The sequence below is a fragment of the Gopherus evgoodei genome, chromosome 13, assembly GCF_007399415.2.
Source record: "Gopherus evgoodei ecotype Sinaloan lineage chromosome 13, rGopEvg1_v1.p, whole genome shotgun sequence".
NCBI lineage: Eukaryota > Metazoa > Chordata > Testudines > Testudinidae > Gopherus > Gopherus evgoodei.
This window is the reverse complement of record NC_044334.1, coordinates 2620422-2643185: the sequence shown is the minus strand read 5'-3', so window position 1 is coordinate 2643185 and position 22764 is coordinate 2620422. Positions and strand designations below refer to the sequence as shown.

The 22764-nt window shown below is 45.2% G+C and overlaps 1 protein-coding gene across 2 annotated transcripts in view; it reads left to right on the top strand.

Annotated features, from left to right (window-relative positions):
- The window catches only part of MYO18B (myosin XVIIIB), a 203622-nt gene that overhangs the window by 56789 nt on the left and 124069 nt on the right, over positions 1 to 22764 (top strand). For both annotated transcript variants that reach the window (XM_030583194.1, XM_030583195.1), the window contains exons 13-20: positions 5465 to 5635; positions 7319 to 7409; positions 13021 to 13213; positions 14544 to 14624; positions 15346 to 15493; positions 18162 to 18321; positions 20066 to 20249; positions 20632 to 20833. In XM_030583194.1, coding sequence (XP_030439054.1) covers positions 5465 to 5635; positions 7319 to 7409; positions 13021 to 13213; positions 14544 to 14624; positions 15346 to 15493; positions 18162 to 18321; positions 20066 to 20249; positions 20632 to 20833 — 1230 coding nt within the window. The remainder of the gene's footprint in view (positions 1 to 5464; positions 5636 to 7318; positions 7410 to 13020; positions 13214 to 14543; positions 14625 to 15345; positions 15494 to 18161; positions 18322 to 20065; positions 20250 to 20631; positions 20834 to 22764) is intronic.

Genomic DNA, 22764 nt, shown 5'->3' with positions numbered 1-22764 from the left:
CTGACGTAGCTTAAGTCTCACTGAGAGGATCTCGTCACAGATCCTAGCAAGTGCCCCTTCCTAGTTCGCTGTGAAGGGAACCCAGGCCTCCGTGTTCTGGATCCCTTGGGCAGAGTTAAAATTCTACAGCTTGAATGGAGTCCAGCCACTGCCCCCATCTTGGGGTCCCTCCACAAACTCAGAGTGCACGCCCTGATGTTTGGAGCTCTTTCTCAGAGTCAAAAACAAGGGAGAAAGAAATGTGCACAGAGAAGAATGGAGAGATCCTCTTGACTGTGCTTTGCTAATTGTCCACACTGTATCTTGGACCCAGCACTTCTGCCTGGTCTGAGTAATTCCTTCCCTTTCCTTTTGCATTCACTTTCTGGCCACAGATTATGGAAAAGCCTAGTCTAGTATCCCTTTACAGCAATGAGAAGTTCCTGTGGGACTTTGTCCGACTCTTCCCTTTTCTGTCCATTCCAGCGCAGCTTTGCTGTTTCCCTGCCAGCTTGCTGTCACAGACGCATAGATCTTCGTCAGTTATGCAAGGATCTGGTCTGCATTTTGCCTCCTTATGGATTTTAATCATTAAGATGGAATTACTGTTGTTGCATATAAATAATTGTCATTGCAAATATATGTCAGTTTTATTTGCTGTGGGAGACTACAGCATTATGCCCTCCAGGGCTGTGGGGACTGCAGTCATTGCTGAGCTTGAATAAAACAATCCTGAATTTGAAGACATTGATTGTGAGCTCATCAGCTTCCATAAACACATCTGTTAGTTCAGTCTTCTGAAGCTCTTAAACTATGCAAGAAAATGCTATTTTAGCCTTTGCTAGCAGCAACTACTAGATCGTTACAATTGTAATTCAACCCCCCTGTCTTCACTCACTCTGAACTTTCAGAAAATAATTTCCTTTGGGCTTGACATTTTCCTTGCTTAGTCTCTGCCCAAAGGCAGAATCTCTTTGGAAGGTTTGAGCCAACTACGCATGTATCGTTGAGTTGCTGTCTATATGGTATGCTTAAGCAGGGCGATGGAATAGATGACCCCTTGAGGCTCTTCAGCCCTACGTTTCTATGATTCTGTGGTTCTGTTCTATGATTCCTTGAAATCAATGGGACCATTCATAGTGCAAAAAAGGACATGCCTACGTCTTTGCAGGATTGAGGCTGTAGTGTGCAGCTAGCTGTGCTGAAGGTAAACGATGGCTTTGCCAGGTTTGAAAATTAGTGGTTTTAAATTAAGAAAAGTGTGAACCGTCTGAAAAAGCCATAGGAGCACGACCAGTTGGAGAAATCACTTACATCTAGAAGTGTGTAGTTACAATGCGCCATTAACTAAGGACCAAATCCTGCAATCCTTACACAACCCAAACTTCCATTAATGCCAATGGAAATTTTCAAATGATTAAGGAAAAATGCTATACTATTTATTATTTTATTTATTTATTATTGTTATCACTCTCAGAGGTAAAATTAATGAATATAGGGCTCTAAATATAGACAATATTCGGAATATATTCATATTGTAAGCTCTCTGGGGCAAGGACAGATCAAAGAAAGACAAGATGGGTAAACCCAAGACAAGATGCTTGGCAGCTAAATGGGGGTGTGGGATTATTACTGAGAGGGGATGGGGGTTACTTGGAGAGGCTGGTTATAAGGAGAACTATTTAACTTCTCGGTTGGCACATAGATCCATTGATGTTATTCTGCAATGGGAGTGCAATCCTAGCCACCATGGCTTAACAACCATGTAAGAGAAGCAGTGAGAGATAAAAATACTTCCTTTAAAAAGTGGAAGTCAAATCCTAGCGAGGTAAATAGAAAGGAGCATAAACACTGCCAAATAAAGTGTAAAAATGTAATAAGGAAAGCCAAAGAGGAGTTTGAAGAACGGCTAGCCAAAAGCTCTGTTTGTGGGCACCTGTGCTCAGCACTTCAAAAATAGTCAAAGGCTGGGTCAGATTTCCTGTTGTTGTGGCTGCGTGTATCTCCAAGACCTTTTCAGAGCAGAGACCCATATTGCTGAAATATTTTTTTAAAAAGTCTGGGGGCTGGAAAATGAAATATTAACCCTTGAAATTAAAAATGTTACAAAATAGACGAAAAAGATGCTTAAAATGTCCAACTTGGATTTTTGTCAGTTTTGCTGATCTGCGTCTTACTGGCATAGTTTAAATAGGAGAAGGTCTTTGGTTTCCAGCCAGTTTCCTATTTCCATTGTTCAGATTTCTCTTGAATTATCTGGAAAACAGAATTCAGAACCACACCCATCCCTGTTATTTTTACAACTGCAGTCCTGCTCTGTGTGTGTGTGTGCGTTTTAAACCAGCCTTGTAACTGGAGCTGGCTGGGTTGCAATAGACAAACCCCACTGAGTCAGAGCTCCTTTTGCCCAGTTCTCCCAGACCTTCCTGTCAAGGCTGCAGTTATCAGGAAACACATTTTGCTAATTATCAATGCTGAGGGCTCTTCTCCTCAGGAACGCTAGCATCGTGTCATTGGAAGTGATGCCTAGGGGCCTTCTTGGGTCCAGTTCACCTGGTCATCTTGCTTTGCCTTCTGAGAGAGGTTTGTCACATCCTCAGCAGGACTCGGCTTTCAGTGCCATCCAAGAAGCTGGAACTTGGGTTTTATTTTTTGTAAGATGTGACCGTTTTTCTTTAATAAGCTTCAGTGCTCATTACAATCTTTGGATAAGCTGAAGTAATTAAAACCATTGAAATGAGCTTGTTATTAATAACCAGCTTTGGCTCAAAGTCTTCTCCCAGTTAGTTATGCTGATGTAAATCCAGAGTAACTCTACTGAAATCAGTGGAATGACTTCTGAGTTACACCAGGGCAACTGAGTGCAGACTATGACCCTGGCAATTCATTGTAGCTAGCTGACTGAGCTATTCACTGGATTTGCTTGAGCCCATGATCCTTGGCAGAGATTGCTTTACTGATATAGAATGTGCCTGGCTGATGGCCACGTTAGGCGATGCCAGCCACTACCCTGGCATTGGATCATGATGCCATGGTAGCTTGGTCCTCTTTGCCTCTCCCAGCCATTGGATCCTGCTCAATCCTTGCTGAAGAAATTGATCTTTTTAAGGACTGACCCAGTTCCTCCCTGGTATAATTCTATTGGTTTCTCCTTGGATTTTCCCCAGGGAGGAATTTGGCATAGCCAAAATGTAAAGGTATAAGGTAAATGCACAACTGTCCTCTACCGGACAGAGTTAGACTTGCTCAGCTGTGTGTCATAGATTCTATACAGATATTAGAAAGGAACTTCTTCAGTAACTCAAAGGTAACAGGGCCTGGGCTGGTGGAGGGAGACCTGAGTCGAACACCGGCTGTCTCTGTGACATTCCAAGCAGCTACAATGTGTGGTATAGTGACAGGTTGCCACCGGCTTGCTATAGTATCTTCTCTAGCTGATTCCAGTGCCGGGTTCCTGCCTAGTCTCCATGGCACAGCTCAGAGCTCCCGGAGCTCAGGTCCTTGCCACTGAGCTGGAATAGTAACTTGAGCAGTGACACGTACATATGAATAACATGCAGCCTGCTTGTCTGTAAAAAGCAACAGAGAATCCTGTGGCACCTTGTAGGCTAACAGACGTATTGGAGCATGAGCTTTCGTGGGTGCAGCTGCATCCGACAAAGTGGGCATTCACCCACGAAAGCTCATGCTCCAATACCTCTGTTAGTCTTTAAGGTGCCACAGGATTCTTTGTTGCTTTTTACAGATCCAGACTAACCCGACTAGCCCTCTGATACCTGCTTTTCTTTAGCATTCCTATCTGCTGTGCTGAGCTGAGGAAGGCTCCTGAGAAAGGCTCTGGGACACTTGGCTTCTCTCCAGTTCCCTTTCCTCCCACTCTCCCAAGCCTTTTCAAGCCCCACATTTGCCCCCAGTGCAGAGGCCTACTTAATTCTTTTAAAACACAAACGCACAAGCAGTGATTCTCCCCAGACTGAATGGTGCCGCCCTTTGCAGCTGGCACACATGCCCCTCTGTAAGCACTGGAGGTTAGATCAAAGAGTGGTGTCTCCACTAGATGTGAGGCTACAGGGAAAACTGCAGGAAGTGCCATAGTCTGGAGGTGGTGCTTCTTTCCAGCATTTAAAATATGCATGTTTGCTGCAGCTCCAACTGTAAATACAGGTTTTAAAATATAAAGCACTCCATGGAGGTGAAATTAAACCTAATTATAGCAGTCAGTTTTATTCTACTCTGTATTCTTTATGAATGGGTGTCATCATGTTGTAACTAATTAGCTCTGCCATATTACACCTGAACAGCAATTTATTTTAAAGTACTTTCTATCGAAAAAAAGCATTTCCAGATCACATGACCTTGCATTTGCAGATTTTTCCCTATCTTTGTTTAGTGTGTCACTGTTATACGTATGACCATCTACCCCATTTCTTTTGTTACTTGGGATACGTCTACACTACAGGATAAATTTGAATTAGCTTAAACCGATTTTATAAAACAGATATAAAGTCGATTGTGCCCGTCCACACTAGGCACATTAATTTGGTGGTGTGCGTCCGTGGTCTGAGGCTAGCGTCAATTTCTGGAGCGGTGCACTGTGGGTAGCTACTGTAAAATAATGAGGCCAATAATGTTGATTTGTGTCCACACTAACCCTAAATCGATATAGTAATATCGATTTTAGCGTTACTCCTCTCGTTTTGTAGGAGTACAGAAATCGATTTAAAGAGCCCTTTAAATCGATATAAAGAGCAGTGTAGTGTGGACGGGTGCAGCGTTAAATCGATTTAACGCTGTTAAAATCGGTTTAACAGCGTAGTGTGGACCAGGCCTTGGTCACCGCTAAAATCTTTACCATTGTTATTTGTGAGTAATTAATGTTTCTGTGGTATTTGTAGTGTTCTCTCCACCACGTACAGGGAATAACAAGATAATGGCAATTACGCAAAAGGTAAAATTATTAATGGCAACCACAATTTCAAGGTGAAAACAAGAACGTTTATTTATAGCCTTTACCTGAGCATTTATCACTATAATGTACCTCAAAACATGAATGTGAGGTAAGCAGGCTCTCATTCCATGCTCAGAAAACATTCAGGTCAGAAGGTTGGGATTTGTTTTGATTTTTTTTGCCTGTTTTCATCTGGATGAATTCTTTTCAGAACCTTCCCTTAGCATGTGACCGTGTCCATCTTATTCTGAGGTCAGTGAAGGCCGTGGGGGCGGGGTTTGAAAGTTGCATGTGAGGAACAATTTATGTATTCAGGGAAGAGTGAAATCCTTCTTTGCTTGGTGGGGAAAGAGTAAATAGGTCTCGCCAGGAGGATGATCTTCCACCCCACTCCACCCTTTCCATGGTAAACCATGGGTTTGCTTTCTGTACCTATGAGTAGACGTGGGTTGGGAATGGAAGGTGGTCAGATGTAGCTGTTTGTGATCTTCTGGCTTGTTTTGTGTGATTCTATTTTCTTTTCTCCTCTCTTGTCAGTTGGCAGGAAACAGTTCATGAAATTTGAGTGGGCTAACAATGCTGCAGATGTACTGGGCTGTGATTTTGAGGAGCTCACAACAGCAGTCTTCAAGCACCATCTGAAACAGATAATAGAACAGGTCACATCTGGAACGAGTCGGCTGAGCAAAGATGAGGAACGAAATGCTGGTATCAGACTTTTCCATCCTTTCCTATAAGTATCATTGATGTGTATTGTTCTTGACTTGACCAAGGAATAGTTAGAGTATTTGTGGCGTGTTCTTGAAAGATATACATCACCCATCTCTCACCAGTGCTGTGATCCTTTAAACATAGTTATGTTAAAGATTTTTTTAAAGATAATTAATGTAATTGTCCTCAATTTATAATACTGATCATACATGTGACTTCTTCAGAGCATCTTAAGATAATTAATCCTACAATCCTACTACAAGGAAGGTCAAGTAACATGGTCTAAAAATCTGTCTTTGCAAAGCGAAGACACATTTGTCAGAAAGACCCTGTTTCAATGAGACCCTGCTCCATTTTGCAAGTGAGATCCTGCTGGAGCACAGCTATCATGGGCACACACAACTTCTTCTCTCCTCCTGTAAATTAGGGTGAGCTAGATGATATTTGTTTCACCATCTGCATTATCAGATGTGTTGAACATCTCCAAAGTCATTCAAATCCCTAGGACTAGGCTATGCCCTTGCCATCTGCATGTCATTCGCACTTTTCTTTGTATGCCACAAGAAGAAACAGCACTACCTGAACAGAACAGGCAAATGAGCCCTCAGAAGAGGCAGTGACACTCCAAAACAGGCTGATGCCTTTCCCAAGACCAGCAAGCTGCCACACCTCTGTCATTTCTTTTGTTACTCACGTGTGTGTATTTTTGTAACAATTTTGCATTGTGCTGAAACCAACAGGAGAACTATTGAACATGCACTTGCCAACTATTTCCTGCAAGCAGGCTGAAAAGCAGCAGCAGAGGAGGGGAGCATCAGTCCTAACAAATAGTTATTTGAATTGTAAATGTCAAGTATTTTTAAGTAGCAAGTGGAAATCATTTGGCTGAGAAGCCAAGAATGTTTTGCTCCCTGCTGACATCTGGGCAGTGAGTGTAATTCACAGCCAGCATCCCTCTGATTTCAGTGTGTCTGTTTTATTTTTCTCCCTTCTTTTGGTGATATTTTCCTTTTGAAAGTTGTTTTTCCCCTTTGTGTGTTTGCAGCCAGTGTTCACGGTTCTCAGACTCTGACATCTGCCATGGAAAGGACTGTCAGATTTGAGAAAGGTGCTAGGAGGCTATTTGTTTCCTAGCAACCAGCTCAGGTTCCAGGGTTAAAGGAAGAGTGTAAAATATTTTAAGAGCTATCAAAAAAAAAAGTCAGTATGTAAAGGTAGCCTCTTTTCATCATGCGGGTAGAGAGAGCGAGAGAGGAGAGAGAGAGAGAGAGTGAGTGTGTGTGTGTGTGTGTGTGTGACTCTCTGATTTCATGGAGATTAAGAACCAGCCCATACTCATATGAGTAGTCCTAACTGACTGGAGTGCACTCTGGTAGGATATACTTGTGTGAGTAAGAGTTTGTGAGATCAGTCTCTATATTGTAAAGCCTTTATTACAAAATACAAATCAGGTAAGAGACATTGGAGCAGTTCAGGGAAGCTCATGTAAATATTTATTCCTCATGTAAATGGATTTATATAGTGCCTTGGACATAGGAATTAGGATTGGTGCAAATTATACTCTATCGGGAGCAGGTGATGGAGTTATTATCAAGTCTGTCTATGGAAGATCAAAAAGGATTGAAAATAAATCATTCAGTGTCTTGCTCTGCTGTCCTCTTTTCTCTTTGTATCCTCTAGGGCCCAAGATGACGGGAGTGGAATGTGTGGAGGGGATGGCTGCAGGTCTCTATGAAGAACTGTTTGCTGCTGTTGTCTCTCTAATCAACAGGTACTGAGTGTTCCTAAGCCAGGCAATTAAGAGAACAAACAAATAAGTCTCTCCTGGGCTAGTAGAGAGCGGAAGGCTGTGATAAACAATGTATAAATACATAGAAAGATTCATGTCCTTTATGTTTGTCCCTTATGTTCCCCATCCCTGACATTAATAAAGAGAAATCTTCACCGAATGCATTCTGTAGAGATGCACGTGGTGTGTAGCCCCTGGCTGCTGCAGAAAGGTTATCTGAAGAATATTTCTGTAACAGAAGAGAATCATCAGAAAGTCAAAGAATGAACTTGTCAAAGGATCCTAGAGCATGCTCGATAGATTGTTCTGCTCATCGCCAGCCGGGATGTGTTTGACCGCCTGGCGATGAAGAAGCAGGCAGAAAGGCTCCTGGAGCATAATGCAGCAGCTACTTGCTCACGGATGTTTTTGGTTCCTTTGTGTGCAGGATGCTCTGTATCTTGGGTCGGATTTTCAAAAATAGCCATGCGACTTCGTTGTTTTTGTATCTATTTGTCTGGATTTAAATGATAAAAGCTGGTACCTCGACATCACGGCACTTAACTAGCATTACAGCCCCATACCCCAGCCACATTACAGGACAAACATTCAGGCTGGAATCAGCACCACTCAGCCAGCCAGCTATAAATAGCTCCTTTCCACCGCCTCCCATCAGTCCAGGGCCTGACTCTCAACCGTCCTCAGATGGCCCCTCTGGCCTGCTTGGCAGATCACCAAGGCTCTGGGACAAGGGGAGACAAATCCCAGCCTCCTGGGGCCCCGACTGAGAAGGCAGGGCTGGCAGCCCATTCTCTTTGTAGCATGAGGGATCCAGCTGAAGGGCTTGTGCTGAGCACCGCTTTGGTCAGGCTCTCCTCCAACAGGATAGGTGCCAACCTCCAGACCAGATGCACACGGTAAAGTGTCTGAATTATTGCTGGGCTGTGATCATCCAACATCAGCTGGGCGTCTAAAATCACCCCTGCGTTGTGAGCCCTAGTAACTAACAGCGGGCGCACTCCCTCATGCAAAGGGATCTGCCCAGCTCCTCCTAGGAGCATAAGTCCTACTAAAAGTCGTTGGAATTCTTTCTCCTTGGTCCAGAATTTTCAGAAGGACTCAGCCCCCAGAATTGGAGTCAGATTTTTCCAAGAGCTCACTGTGTTGGAAAGTCTGACCATAAGTGTCACACTGGGAGATGCCTGGAGCCGAGTGCTTTGACAGGTCTGGTCTCAACTGTGGATACAGAGCACTTGAAAAATCCAACACAGAGCTTATGTGGCCCTTAGCAGATAGCAAGCTGCAGTGCCATGGGCTGTGGTCAGACAGTGAGTAGAAGGGATGTTTTGCTAGGTTAGGCAAGCGCCCCAAACATTCAGAGGTTTCTCTGATTCTTATTTGGACTCTTTGGGTCTTTTGAGTTCTTTCCTCTGCTCCCCAGGCTCCCAGTTGTGCTGATCAGCCTAGCACTCACTTCTTATTTGTATTCTGCATTGTGGTGGTTGGTGGGAGCCCCTATCACGGCCCAGGACTCTGCTTTGTTAGCTACTTCTGTGCTATCTCTCTTCTCTTGTCAACTTACTTGCGCTTACTAGTTTCACAGAGTCAGTCTGAGAAGTTTCATGATTTTTCTTGCTTTTCCAAAGCATTCTTTATGAGCCTAGGTGGAAAGAACTCCTTTTCTTAGTACTACCAGAAACCAGCTTTGCCTTCAGGCTCTTGAGTTGCTTCCAGATGCCCCCTTATGAGTCCCACTTTGTAGATTATTTGCCCTTTTTCAGCTCCATTGCATCCTTTCTATTTTAAAATATTTCATTTTATTAAAACTGAAAGTGCAAGTTGTCAATATCACAAACCACGGCTTACGGAACTGAGTATTTTACAAATGACATGAGATTAAAGTTAAGATTTTACCAGTTTACTCATACTCATACCTACCTTTAGTTCAAAGCCTTCCAAACCTTCCTAATCCGCAGGATGTGAAATCTTCTCTTTGATGGTCATGTTTATGTGGATTTTGGTAGCCAGAGGATGGTAATCAGATTTGTTTTTTCTATGACAAAAACACATTCAGTTCTGTTTCTTATATCCAGTGTGCATCTCGGAGACTGGAATATCCAATTAGCACATTTTCTGCTGAGGTGAAGTATTCTCCACAGTCAGATGGGCGTGTTCCCCTCATTAATTCCACTCACCTTATTTCCCTGTAAGCCGCACAGGCACTGGAGCACTGCAATGTTGAGAACTGGCTTGTTTACTTGTTAATAATTGTTGTGACTTTGCAGGATTGGAATCAAGGTTACCAGTATGTACAGAGTAATAAACTGGTTGTGGAATCAAAGATTGAGCCATACAGATTGCTTGGTAGGATTCATTCTCCAATGAAAAGCTTGACTATGAGCTGTGAGCTAGCTCTTAAGAATTATAAAAGCAGCAAAGAATCCTGTGGCACCTTATAGACTAACAGACGTTTTGGAGCATGAGCTTTCGTGGGTGAATACCCACTTCCTCAGATGCATGTAGTGGAAATTTCCAGGGGCAGGTATATATATGCTAGCAAGCAAGCTAGAGATAACGAGGTCAGTTCAATCAGGGAGGATGAGGCCCTGTTCTAGCAGTTGAGGTGTGAAAACCAAGAGAGGAGAAACTGGTTCTGTAGTTGGCAAGCCATTCACAGTCTTTGTTCAGTCCTGAGCTGATGGTGTCAAATTTGCAGATGAACTGAAGCTCAGCAGTTTCTCTTTGAAGTCTGGTCCTGAAGTTTTTTTGCTGCAGGATGGCCACCTTAAGGTCTGCTATAGTGTGGCCAGGGAGGTTGAAGTGCTTTCCTACAGGTTTTTGTATATTGCCATTCCTAATGTCTGATTTGTGTCCATTTATCCTTTTCCGTAGAGACTGTCCAGTTTGGCCGATGTACATAGCAGAGGGGCATTGCTGGCATATGATGGCGTATATTACATTGGTGGAGGTGCAGGTGAATGAACCAGTGATGGTGTGGCTGATCTGGTTAGGTCCTGTGATGGTGTCGCTGGTGTAGATATGTGGGCAGAGTTGGCATCGAGGTTTGTTGCATGGATTGGTTCCTGAGCTAGAGTTATTATGGTGTGGTGTGCAGTTATTGGTGAGAATATGTTTCAGGTTGGCAGGTTGTCTGTGGGCAAGGACTGGCCTGCCACCCAAGGCCTGTGAAAGTGTGGGATCATTGTCCAGGATGGGTTGTAGATCCTTGATGATGCGTTGGAGGGGTTTTAGCTGGGGGCTGTATGTGATGGCCAGTGGAGTCCTGTTGGTTTCTTTCTTGGGTTTGTCTTGCAGTAGGAGGCTTCTGGGTACATGTCTGGCTCTGTTAATCTGTTTCCTTATTTCCTCGTGCGGGTATTGTAGTTTTGAGAATGCTTGGTGGAGATTTTGTAGGTGTTGGTCTCTGTCTGAGGGGTTAGAGCAGATGCAGTTGTACCTCAGTGCTTGGCTGTAGACAATGGATCGTGTGATGTGTCCGGGATGGAAGCTGGAGGCATTGGAAGGTAAGCATAGCGGTCGGTAGGTTTTCGGTATAGGGTGGTGTTAATGTGACCGTCACTTATTTGCATTGTGGGGTCTAGGAAGTGGACCTCCCGTGTAGATTGGTCCAGGCTGAGGTTGATGGTGGGGTGGAAGCTGTTGAAATCGTGGTGGAATTTTTCCAGAGTCTCCTTCCCATAGGTCCAGATGATGAAGATGTCATCAATGTAGCATAGGTAGAGAAGGGGCTTGAGTGGACGAGAGCTGAGGAAGCGTTAAGAATTATAGAGTTTGTATCCAAACTCCAAAAGCGGCTGATGATTACTGGACATTTAAATCAGCCTCTTTCTGGTGCTTCTAACAGTTATAATGCTGCCTTCTGGCCTGGAAACACCAACTGCACCATCCCAACATCTCCCACTTGCTTCTCAGCAGCGATGCTGCAGCTGCTATAAAAGAAGGAATCCTGGGAACTGGTTCCTGTCTTTCTTATCCTGGTGTAAATCAAGGCCAACTCACGTCAAGACAATAGGGAGAAGAGTCAGGCCATGGAAGTCTCTTTGTTTTTCATTCTGATTTACAGCTCGAGTTGTCAAATCCAGAATCTAAATTCAATCCTGTGACTGGAAATACTCCAGATTGTTGATTCTGATTTATTTCAGCCTGTCCAAAGATGATTCTCTGAGATCTCATGGAAGAGCAAACTGCTGCTGGCTGTCTATAATCCTGAATAATGAAGCATTAGCTCAGAGAATGTGTCTTGTATTCCTCCGTTCCCTTTAACACCAGCTTTGTTTCACCTGTTTTTATTTTTCAAGCCAGCCCATCAAAGCCTTTTAAGCCATTGCAACAATGATACATGATGTCACAGAGCAAAACGTATGTTTCAATGCAGTCAAAAAAATGTTACTGACTCTCACTGAGTTGATGAGGTACCATGAATTTAAATCACTTTCAACTTGTACTACAACTTCAGAATCACAGGACATGTCAGTGGTGCTAGAGTAAGGTGCTGATAGGAAATTCTTTAAGTGAATTCTAAAAATACTTTTGTTTCTTCCTGCAAACTTGTATTTTTCAGGGAAACTTCGGGATGCTAATGCCGAGCATTCTTTCCTTCAATTATTTTCAGCAATTTTCTTCAGTTAGCATTTGCCATCTGACTGAAGTACATGATTTTACATCTCACCCCTGTGCAGAATGTGCAGCTATACAAATCATGTTGTATCATGCCACGGGAGGAGGAGATGGGAAACGACATAAAACAATTCATCTGAAGGAGAGCAGAGTAACTCAACCTTTTCAGAAATAGATATTTGAAAAAACCACAGAGCTTTCTCCAGGTCATGTTCCCTCAGTTATTTTTATGTGAAGTATTTCACATGGATGGAAACAAAACTTAGAAGAAGTTGTTGGAAAGATGGTTTCTTTCCCAGCGACCTACAGTATGACTCTCCCTCAGAACATACTTGCTGCGCTCTGCGTTTGCGGTTATACATTTCCTCAATCATTTCCCCAGCATTCTTCCACAGTAGCAATATCATACCCTTTATTTTCCTACAGTCAATACTTTGGAACTTAAAACTGCCATTAACATAGTCAATGTGGATCAATTAACCATCTTTAGGACTAGTTCTGCCACCCAAAGTTAAGACGACTTAGGTCTGAGGACTCCATATTTCAGGTATGGTGCCTAAGAAAAGGCGTCTCAACCCGTCATCCTTGAAAAGTTTATTAGTCCAGGTCAGGAACAAGCTATGCCAGATCTTCTGTTCTAGGCTGGAAGCAGTCACCAGTAATAAATAAAACAAGGAGGACTTGGATAAAGTTCAAATTCTAAAGGACTGGAAAATATCAGTAGCTATGTGGTTATTAGCACTGTTTTAAAGACACAAACATATGCCAACCAACTAGGCATTGTTGAGATATTAAATGTGGTGTTGTTATTTCTTAGGGTCGTAGGACTGTAATGATTAAAAGTGCCTCCTGGAATGATAGTTACAGGAGGAAAGAATATTTACATTTGGGGAAGGAAATAATTTCAATTAACCAAATAGGACTCAGGTATGTTCTTGTCTAAAGCTTCCACACTATTTTTACTGTGTTTTCTCAGGTCTTTTTCATCCAGTCACCTCTCCATGGCTTCCATCATGGTGGTGGACACCCCTGGTTTCCACAACCCTCGACACCAGAAGAAGGAGCGAGCAGCTACTTTTGAAGAACTTTGTCACAACTATGTGCATGAGCAGCTGCAGGCACTGTTCTACAAGAGAACATTCATGTCCGAGCTGGAGAGGTACAGGGAGGTGAGGCCCCTGCTCTGACCCCCTCTAGAATCTTGATTGCTGTTCCACTTGATGCATATCAGCTAGAGTGCCCACGGCTTTTTAAACACTGGCTTTGAATGAGAGAAATACTGCTAAAAGCATCACAAAATCTGAATGGAGATTGAAGTCTTAAGCAATGTCCCCTTCCCCCCTTGTTTGTGTGGTTCTCCTTCCCCATCAGCTCCTTGTGGTCCTAACAGAAATCCTGTTAGGTTTCATCACTGGCTTGGACTTTCCTTTGAGTGGCTTTGTCACGTTGGAGGTGGCTTGAGGAGGCCCTGCTAGTGACAGAGCTGAGCACTTCTCTTTGTACCCCTGTGTGCCAGGTAGAGAAAAGAAAAGAAAATGTTCCATTATCCAGGAAACAAGTTGATATAAAATCCACAAACAATTGCAGCAAGTCAAAAATTAATCTGCATTTTAATATTGATCTTACTTACCTCACTCACAATGCTCAGGCACAATTTGTCTTGATATCAGCCTGTGTTTTTAGTCTCCATTTAAATCTGGGACCCCGCCTTTGAACTGGTTCCATCTCAATGTGTGGGAGCAGGTCCCGTATCTGAAATCGCAGTCAGCTGCCTCACTCAGTTCGCATGGAAAAACATTAAAACTGTGAATTCTGCTGAAAACACCTGATTCATCTGCTGCTGGGGCCAGGAGCCACTTAACTCATGGCTGCCCTGAGCATGAAATGGTTACATTAGCTGCACAAAGCCAAAGCATGTGTGTAAAATGATGTTTTTCAGAAGTGCTGAAATCCCCTTTGGGGAGCGGCACAATCCGATGATGTAGCACAAGGAAGATGCTGTCAGTAATGAATGGCTGGCTCGTGTCTATGTGGGGCAGTGAGGCTGAGAAAGTTAACAGCTGTAGAAACAGGCGCCTGGTAACATGGGGTTGTTGACTTAGAATTCTCAGCTTGAGAGGAAAACTGAATAAAAACAATAAAAAGCCTGCAAGCTGCAAATTAAATAATTGATTGTTCTCAAGATGCTTCCTTGTTAAGTCCTCCTTTATTATCACTTCCATTATTTATGCAACTTCTCTGCCATTCACCCAAACCACTGCAGAAACCTTGTGAGCACCCCCCTCATGACAGAATTACCCAGTCATGTCAGGTGAGGCTTTGCCAGTGCAGTCAGTTCAAAGATTTCTGATACAGGAGCTTTGATCAGCCAACTTCAGGCTGTCACTCAGCAAGGGGGGAGAAGGAGCAGACACTGTTTTTCTTCTTGCAAGTTTATTTCCTCTTGGATTTCAAATGTCAGCTTCTCAGTGAAGCAAACTTCTCACTAATGTTTTCCAGGAAAATGTTGAGGTGCCTTTTGATCTGCCAGAGCTCTCTCCAATGGCCACGGTGTCTGTCATCGATCAGAACTCCTCACAGGTAACATGGCCAGGAAGCAGTAGCAACAGCTGGTTGCTCTCTGTCCATCTCCACGCTGGCGGGGAAGGGAATAAGTGCTGGAAATGCTGCTGGTTATGGATCTTGCATTTCACGAGGATTAGTCTCCCTTTCGCAGTGGACAAAGGATTTCCTGAGGCAATGTGCTAACATGAGGTGCGCTGACATTGGGGTGACAGGAATGGAATAGTGAGTTGGGCGGGCGGGCGGGTTGGCGCAAAGGCTGCAGTTAGGTTCTTAATGTTTCATGGTATGTTCCCTGTGGCTGCTTTTTTAAAGCTATGGCCTAGTGCTAGTGAAGAGTCCAAATAACAGCTACAGAGAAGGAAGTATCTGGTTGTCCCTAAAGCACCTAAAGCATGGGTGGCAGCAGTGCCTGCTCCCCCACACATACTAGCTGGTCCATGCTCCTCAGCCTTCACCTGGATGGACACCATCATCAAACTTCACAGGACTTCAGTCTCTATGGTCCAGTCAGTTATTGGCCTGAGACAGCAAACAGGCTGAGCAGAGGGGCTCCTTAGTGCCTGCTGAGTTTTTGGGGATACGGGTACATAATCCAAACTCATTTTACATACGTGACCGAAGAGCCATCACTAGAGGGTAATGTAATGCCTCATTTAACAGGACCAGATGAACTCGCGTCTCCACTTGCCTCCACTGCACGTGGGAGATGTTCTGATGTGTTGTATCATTTTACCAGCTGCAGGTGCCGCCTGGGGGCCAGGCGGAAGAGCCCAAGGGCTTGCTCTGGATTCTGGATGAAGAGGTTCTGATTCCGGGCTCCAGCGACAACGCGGTGCTCAACCGCCTGTGCTCATACTTTGCCAAGAAGGGCACAGAGAGTGAGGGTAAGGAACAAGGGGGCTCTGCTGGTAAAGTCTGCAGAGGCGATGGGCACTGCCCCTCCGTTGGCACCTCCCTTGGGCTTGGAAAGGTTCAGAAATCATCTGGCAAATCAAATGTCTCAGTGGGCTGCACTCTGCTTGGGGACCAGGGCTGGTGATTGTTCGTTGGCAGCAAAGGGCCGGGCTCAGCCTGGGTCTGTCTCTATTGGCTACTGCAAGCAAATGTGACTCCCAGCATTTTATCTGGGGAAAGCCCGTCGCTGAGCTGGGGGAGGCTCGTTGGTTCAGTGGATGTTACATGCAGTATACCCTTCCCCCATCCTCTCAGCTTTCTGCCAGGTCTTTGGGCAGTCAGTGTCACAATGAATCCTTGAAAGTGCCCCATGAAAGGGCACGGAGAGGAATGGAGGCCTCAGAGTCTCTGACTGCACAATCATTCTAGCCTTTCTCCAGTTGGTGCTATAACCTCTTCAGGGGCCTCTAGCTGCACTTGATCAAACCTTAGCTTTCTGCCTTTGCATCTCCTCAATACGATGAATAGCAACTATTAACAGAAGGTCCATATTTACAAAGGAGGGTGTAAAGGGGGAGCCACAAAAAAGCACATTGGCCCACTGAACTCACAACACACACATTAGTGAGTAGAAGCAGGCACCTCTTTATGTTGGGTTGGGTTTTGTGGGTGCACATGCATTTTTGTGGGATCACCAGTCGTATTCTCTAACAAAGTGACCGTAAAAGCCTGTGCAGCTACTGAGATAGCATTTTGGACTCAACGTATAACTTCTTAATACCGTACTGCCTGGCCTAACATCTCATCCATATATGGGAACCAATAATCTCTCCATCCCTGATGACCAGCTGGCTTGCCAGGCTGCAGTGGCATTCCTGGTGCTCTCTAGTGGACCTGGGATGGGATGAGCTTGACTTTAATGGAAGTTCCAGATTTTGATGCATGTACAGTATTTACCTTTGCATCATTGAATAAATCCTCAGCAGTGGAACTGGAGATGAAATTTTGTGTGAGCAGATGTACGGTGCCAACTAAGTACATTTACTCCAATCAGTGGATGCTTTGCCATTTGCTTCCAGGGGAGCTGAAGCAGACTAGAGTCAAACGAAATGATTAAGGTTGGTGTCCGAGTGATGGTGCATCTAAAGGAAAGCCAGTTTCCAGATGCAATACCCACATTATTTCTGGGTAGGTCAAGTATAGAAAGAATTAGCATGTGTTCAGCACATCTGTAGTCACCCAGTCATACAGTGTAGAACAGTCTGCCCATGCTAACCCAGACAACTAGACTGAAAAATTCCCAACATTCTCATCCTGTGAAATTACCCAGGTCAAGGGTGGTAGAAGAGTTTGTAACAAATATCAACACCGCTGAGAAAATAGTTTTAGTTACCGCCCAGCAGCCTGCTGGATTCCTTAGGTTAGCTGCAGCATGCGCCTCTGACAGCACCTTTGAAGGTGGGAACAAGACCAATAGTGTTTCAGATTCAGCTCTAAAATAACTTAAAATCCGGGAAGCAAACTTAAACGTATAGAGCCTGAGCCGCAGCTGGTGTAAGTTGGCACTGAAGTCAGAGGAGCTGGGCTGATTCATGTGAACTGAGGAGCAGGCCCATGAACACTGTCTTCTCTGCTGTGTGCAGGAAACTTAAAGAAACCTTAGTGCTGCTAATCTGAGTGACCCAGAAAAAAGACCTTTTATATAATATGTGCTATAGGCACCATTTATAAATAGACAGGAAGCGGGAGTCTGCCCAGGCAACAAGTGTGAGACTGTGAGCACGGCCGGCTCCATTTTTTTTGCCACCCCAAGTGGCGAAGAAGAAAAAAAAAAGCTGCAATGGGTGGCACTTCAGCGGCAGCTCTACCGCACTGCTTCGTTTTTCAGAGGCAATTCGGTGGCCGGTCCTTCCCTCCGACAGGGACCGAGGGACCCACTGCCAAATTGCCACTGAAGACCCAGATGTGGTGCCACAAGCACCTGCTTCCTGCGCTGGTGCCTGGAGCCAGCCTTGACTGTGAGCATCTCCACCTCCCTGTCTGCTGGGTTGGTGGGGGCCCCATTGGCAGCAGGGGCTATGCCTGGGCATGCTATGCCCTAAGGAAAGGTAGCAGCATGCGGTGGTGGAGAATGGCACAGGTGGCTGAGTTTTTTCAGGCTTCACAGCTGCTTTCTAGCTCTGTTGTTTTCCAGAAGTCAGCAGAACTGCACCAGGGGAAAGGCCAGTGTGGTACCTGTTTGAGTATTTTAATTTAATGTGCATCCATATGACACTGCACTTCACTAATCTGGCTACTTTCTCTGCTGGGACAGGAATTGGGAGGGTGCAGGACAGAGGTTCCATTCCAAGGTCAGGGATACAGGAATGTACAACCTGCAGACAGAGTCTCTGCCCCTGCTTCTCATGGACAGGTGCAGCTGTCGGCACACAAAGGAGGTGCAATGTACATTAGCTGTTATGTCAGTGCCACCCTTCACAAGCCTAATGCTGCAGGGTCTCTTACTATACTGGGCTATCTCAGATTTGTGTTACTGGACACATACCATAGAAACTCCAGTCATATTAGCTGGACAATAGCCCCCTGTTTGTGCAGCTTTGCCGACTTCACCCCATTGACCTTGAATAACCTCTGCTTGCTGGTGTATTGACATTCCAGAGGAAGGTTTCCTTCGCAAGTGTGAGCAGATGCTGCAGTTTGAGATCTTCCACCAACTGGGCAAAGATCCTGTTCGTTACGACCTCACTGGCTGGATGAATAAAGCCAAGCTGAACCTGTCAGCCCAAAACTCCATTCAAGTCCTGCAGCAATCCAAAATGTAAGTATCAGGAGCAGACGTCCTGGGCAGTGTGCAGTAGAGAAGCAGATAGCTCAAGCAGGGCATCTTGTGACAAGGTAAATCAGAGCTAGGAAGCAGGGTACATCCGCAGCGCGTTCTCTGTCACTGCAGCACTAGCGATAATAATCGTCGCCAGTGAGAACTGTTCTGGGGATAACATCCGTCCTTAATGAAACAAAGTGTTTTAACTGGGACTGGAATTTGTAGAACTTTTCCCTGGGGCTAAAGCAAAGTTAACGGAGGGGAAAGCGATTCCATTTTGGAGGCAGGAAATGCTGCATGTGGTTTTTCCTCTCATCTTTTATTAAGCCTAAGACTTTTATGGGTATTTTTGAACCAACTGGGGATCATATAGTGGAAATTATACCTTTTGTAGCATTTATAAAGATATGTCAAAGTGGTTGGCAGGTTGTCCTCACTGGCTGTTTTGAGAGCAGCTGCAGCCTAGCTCAGTCCCAGAGAAGTTAAGGAAAATAATTGCCCTAGTTGCATAATCCTTCCTGAAGTCGGGGATAGCTTACTGGAATGTGTGCCACAGTTAAACCACCTGTCTCCACGGCCGCTTTGTGCTATAGAGAACAGATTTCAGTTCCTCTTTTGTCACATCAGGAATAACCGTTCCATGTTTTCATAACAGATCAAGTGTGAATTTTTACTAAGAAACCAGAATTCTGAAGGGCGTGCAGTCATTTACACAAGTCCCAAGGGCAAATCACAGCAGTTAGTAGCAGCAATGCGCAAGCTGGTTTGGGTCATCCAAGTGCTCTCTCTCCCTTCCTGAAACCTCACCCCAAACTCAGAGCCAAACTTGGCAGAAGTTTGTGAAGGTTTGGTTGCCTTTCCTGACATCATTTAGGCGAGAGAGGGGCAGGATCTCATGGTCTGAGCACTGGAGGGGCAGCCAGCAGTTTCTGAGATATCATCCTAGCTGTGATATTCATTCCTCTTTGATCATGGTGGACAAGTCACTTCACTTCTCTCTTTTAGTGTCCTCATCCGTGAAAGGGGGCTGATAATACTCTCCCTTACCTAGCTCCCTGAGGTATTCACTAGTTTAGGTCCTGATTCTGCAACCCTTAATCAGAGTGAGAAGTACCCATTATCTTCAGTGGGACTACTCAGGCAAGCGCTATTTGGTGTGAATAATAGGTGCAGAATTGATCTCTTTGGGTTTCTCAAGTGCTTCAGACATGAAAAGCAGAATGTAACATCAGCACTGTTGCTATTGTATTTTGTTGCTGGAGTCCAGCTGGGATCAGACATGAAAATGCTGCAAAGCCAGCAGAAATTGCATTTGGTTGACCCAGTCTTGCAGAAATTCTTATCATTTGGGTAAGGCTGGAGAAACAAGTGCCAAATGATTTGAGGTTCAGTACCTAGTCCCAGTGCTTGCCTCTAGCATATGTGCTGGGATACAATTCCTGGTTAAACATCCAGAAGGAAACTCTGGTTCTTGGCACATCAGTCCAGGAAATACTGCATTTCAGACAACGATGACACAATGTGGCAGCTTCCCCATAGGTAAGGAATCTACAGTATCCAATCACTTTTCTTAGCAGTGTGCTTGCCATTGCACAATCATGGTTTTTATTCAGTTTTGAAGTAAGTTGAAAGGAAAAGGTTTTCCACTCACCTTTGGGCCATTATTGTGGCATCTCTGTGATCTTATCAATCAGCCCGTTTGTGACCATGGCTGGTTTATTTCACTTTTCATTTCTGACAGAGATACTCTGAAGAAGCTGTTTCTGCCTCGATCCAAAATGCCCCTGATTTGCCGATCAGTGGCAGGTCTGGAGGGAAATTCCCAGCAAGCTTTGCAGCGTATTGGTTGTGTGAGGAAGACTTTCACCAGCAGCTTGGCAGCTGTGAAGAAGAAATCTGTGTGCGCTCAGATCAAACTTCAGATGGTGAGTAACAGAGTTGTCTTGATACCCTTACGTATCATAAGGGGTGGGTCAAAGTGCCTTTATATCATAGAGCCCCGGCTGCTTATTTCATGAGACCCTCCTGACACCTCATCTGGCTCGTTGTCTCTGTTGCACTGGGCATTGTACAAACACGGTAACTGACAGCTCCTGCTCCACACAGCTGACAGTTCACTCAAACAGTGACACTGACTTGGTGCCAATTTTCTCCATTGGCCAGTTTAGTTTCTGATTCCTAGTTATTTGAAGAAACTCCTTGTATGTGGCTGAGAAACCCATCAAGAGGGGAAAGGGAATTCCTGTTCTTCCGTTACTTCAGTCCCCAACTCAGACTCATCTAATTTATCTTTTATTTATACCACAGGATGCTCTCACAAATCTGGTAAAACGATCCCAGATACACTTTGTCCATTGTCTTGTCCCAAGAGTGGGAGCAGATGGCGCAGAAGGGAAGCCCTCCCAGCCCTGCATCACAGGAGAAGTAGAGCTGACTTTGGACGTACCAACCCTGAGAGTTCAGTTGTCTGGGGCCCAGCTATTAGATGCATTACGCTTGTACAGGATCGGTATGGCAAGCCTACGCTGCGCTATAGTTTTTTAGCATGTTATCGTCCCACCCTCCCTTAGCCGCTGTCCTGCAAAGCAGCTCAGGAATGCAGTTACTAATACAGGGAGGGCTGCTCCTCACTCCTTCTCCTGATTAGTCACATCTCAGCATGTCCTTTCTTCGTCTGTTGCAGTGCAGTGATTGCCCACTTGTTTTTTGCTTTGGCCGTGGGAAAGAGGTTGATTTACATGGCTTCTAGCTCCTTCACCCTAGGCTGAGGTTCTTCAGGACCTCTCCACCCCCCCAACTGTAGTTCTGCCTTAGGGTGACCAGACGTCCCGATAAAATTGGGACTGTCCTGATTTTGAGGAGTTTGTCCCGCATCCCGACCAGAGTAAGGTCAGAACGCCATTTGTCCAGATATTTTGTTTCCTGGTCTTCAGCGGCAATTCGGCGGAGAGTCCTTCAGTCGCAGACGGTCTTTGGTGGTATTTCGGTGGCTGGTGCTTCTGTCTTTGGTGGCAAAGTTTATTACCCGCCACTGAAATACCGCCAAAAACCGTCTGCAACTGAAGGCTCTCCATCGAATTGCCGCCGAACTCCCAGACGGGTGAGTGTAAAAAAAACAACTAAAACGCCCCCTCTGCAGCAGTCCTGATATTTTCCCCTTAACGTCTGGTCCCCCTATTCTGCCTACTCAGGAGATGCAGTCCCCTCTGCCAGTTTACAGTCATGGAGCTGTGCCCACTGAATTGTGCATAACCTCGTCAGTCCTAATGTCTGCCTTTCCCTTATTTCCCCACTGAGATGAATGAGCATGACATGCTCCCAGCTGAGCAATTGGCAACACAAATGTTTCAGAGGGAAAAGTAAATCAAGCCAGGCCCTGCTTGTTCAGATTCTCCTGCTGGGCAGAGCTTTCCTTATCGAGCCTTTACATTAAAAATCGGATATCCTGGACATTCCCTAGCGTCAGGATCTCCTGTCATTTGAACAGTCAGAACCAAGGCATACAAACTGCCACTTCCATCCACACATCAAAACCAGCACTCCCTGGGCTCTGCAGTAATGGAGCTCCCCAGCCAGTGCCTGCAAGAACTGCAACCCCGAAGGCTTGCAAACATTTCCCACACAACACAAGGCAGTTTGCCAAGGGAAGCCGCTAAAGAGCCGGGATCTGTGTAGATTGTCCCAGTTCTGAGGCTGCATGGTGCTGAGACCAACTTCCACTCAGTTCTGGTAACTGTTCTATTTATCTGCATGCATCTTTCATCTCACCTAGAATGTGCCTGGGCTGGGGCCGGTGGGGCTGGATTCCAGGGGCGAGTAACTGTTGCTGAGTGAGTCCCCTGCTTCTTCTGACTCATGCTAGCGTTAAGCAGCCAAAGTGCCCCCTCCAAGAGCAGTTGCTGTGGTGGGGGCTAAATGGGCAGGGACAGTGGGGGCCCATTTTGTGCATTGTAGAGCTTCCCCTGACAATGAAATGTCTGGCAGTGGGGAGTACAGAGCACAGAGCATCTATGTTCTTGGTGCCTTGCTGTGCCCACAAGGTGGGGGGCCACGTGCTGCATTAGATGTTGTTTGTCCATGGCCTTGAGAGCTGGGCACAGCTGTGGAATCTCCCAGTGGTCTAGACATGAGGTGTCCAGGGATAATCATCCTTACAATCATCTCTCCCCACGAGCCAGGCAGTGTTATTGACTTACAAACCACTGCAGTGTCTTTAGCGACAGAGGTGTGAACAGCAGAACCCAGAGACTATTTGAAGGATATTATTCACTGCTCCGGGTGCTCGTTTGTTAGAATTATTGGGCTAGGTGGAGAGTTTCTGATGCCGAATAAATCCTGACTCTGCAAGCTGTGTGTTTGCCTGTCTCCTGCTTGTTAATAATAAATATAACTGGATTCGAAAGCACTTGTGAGGGCGAGTGTGAGCATTTGGTACTATCA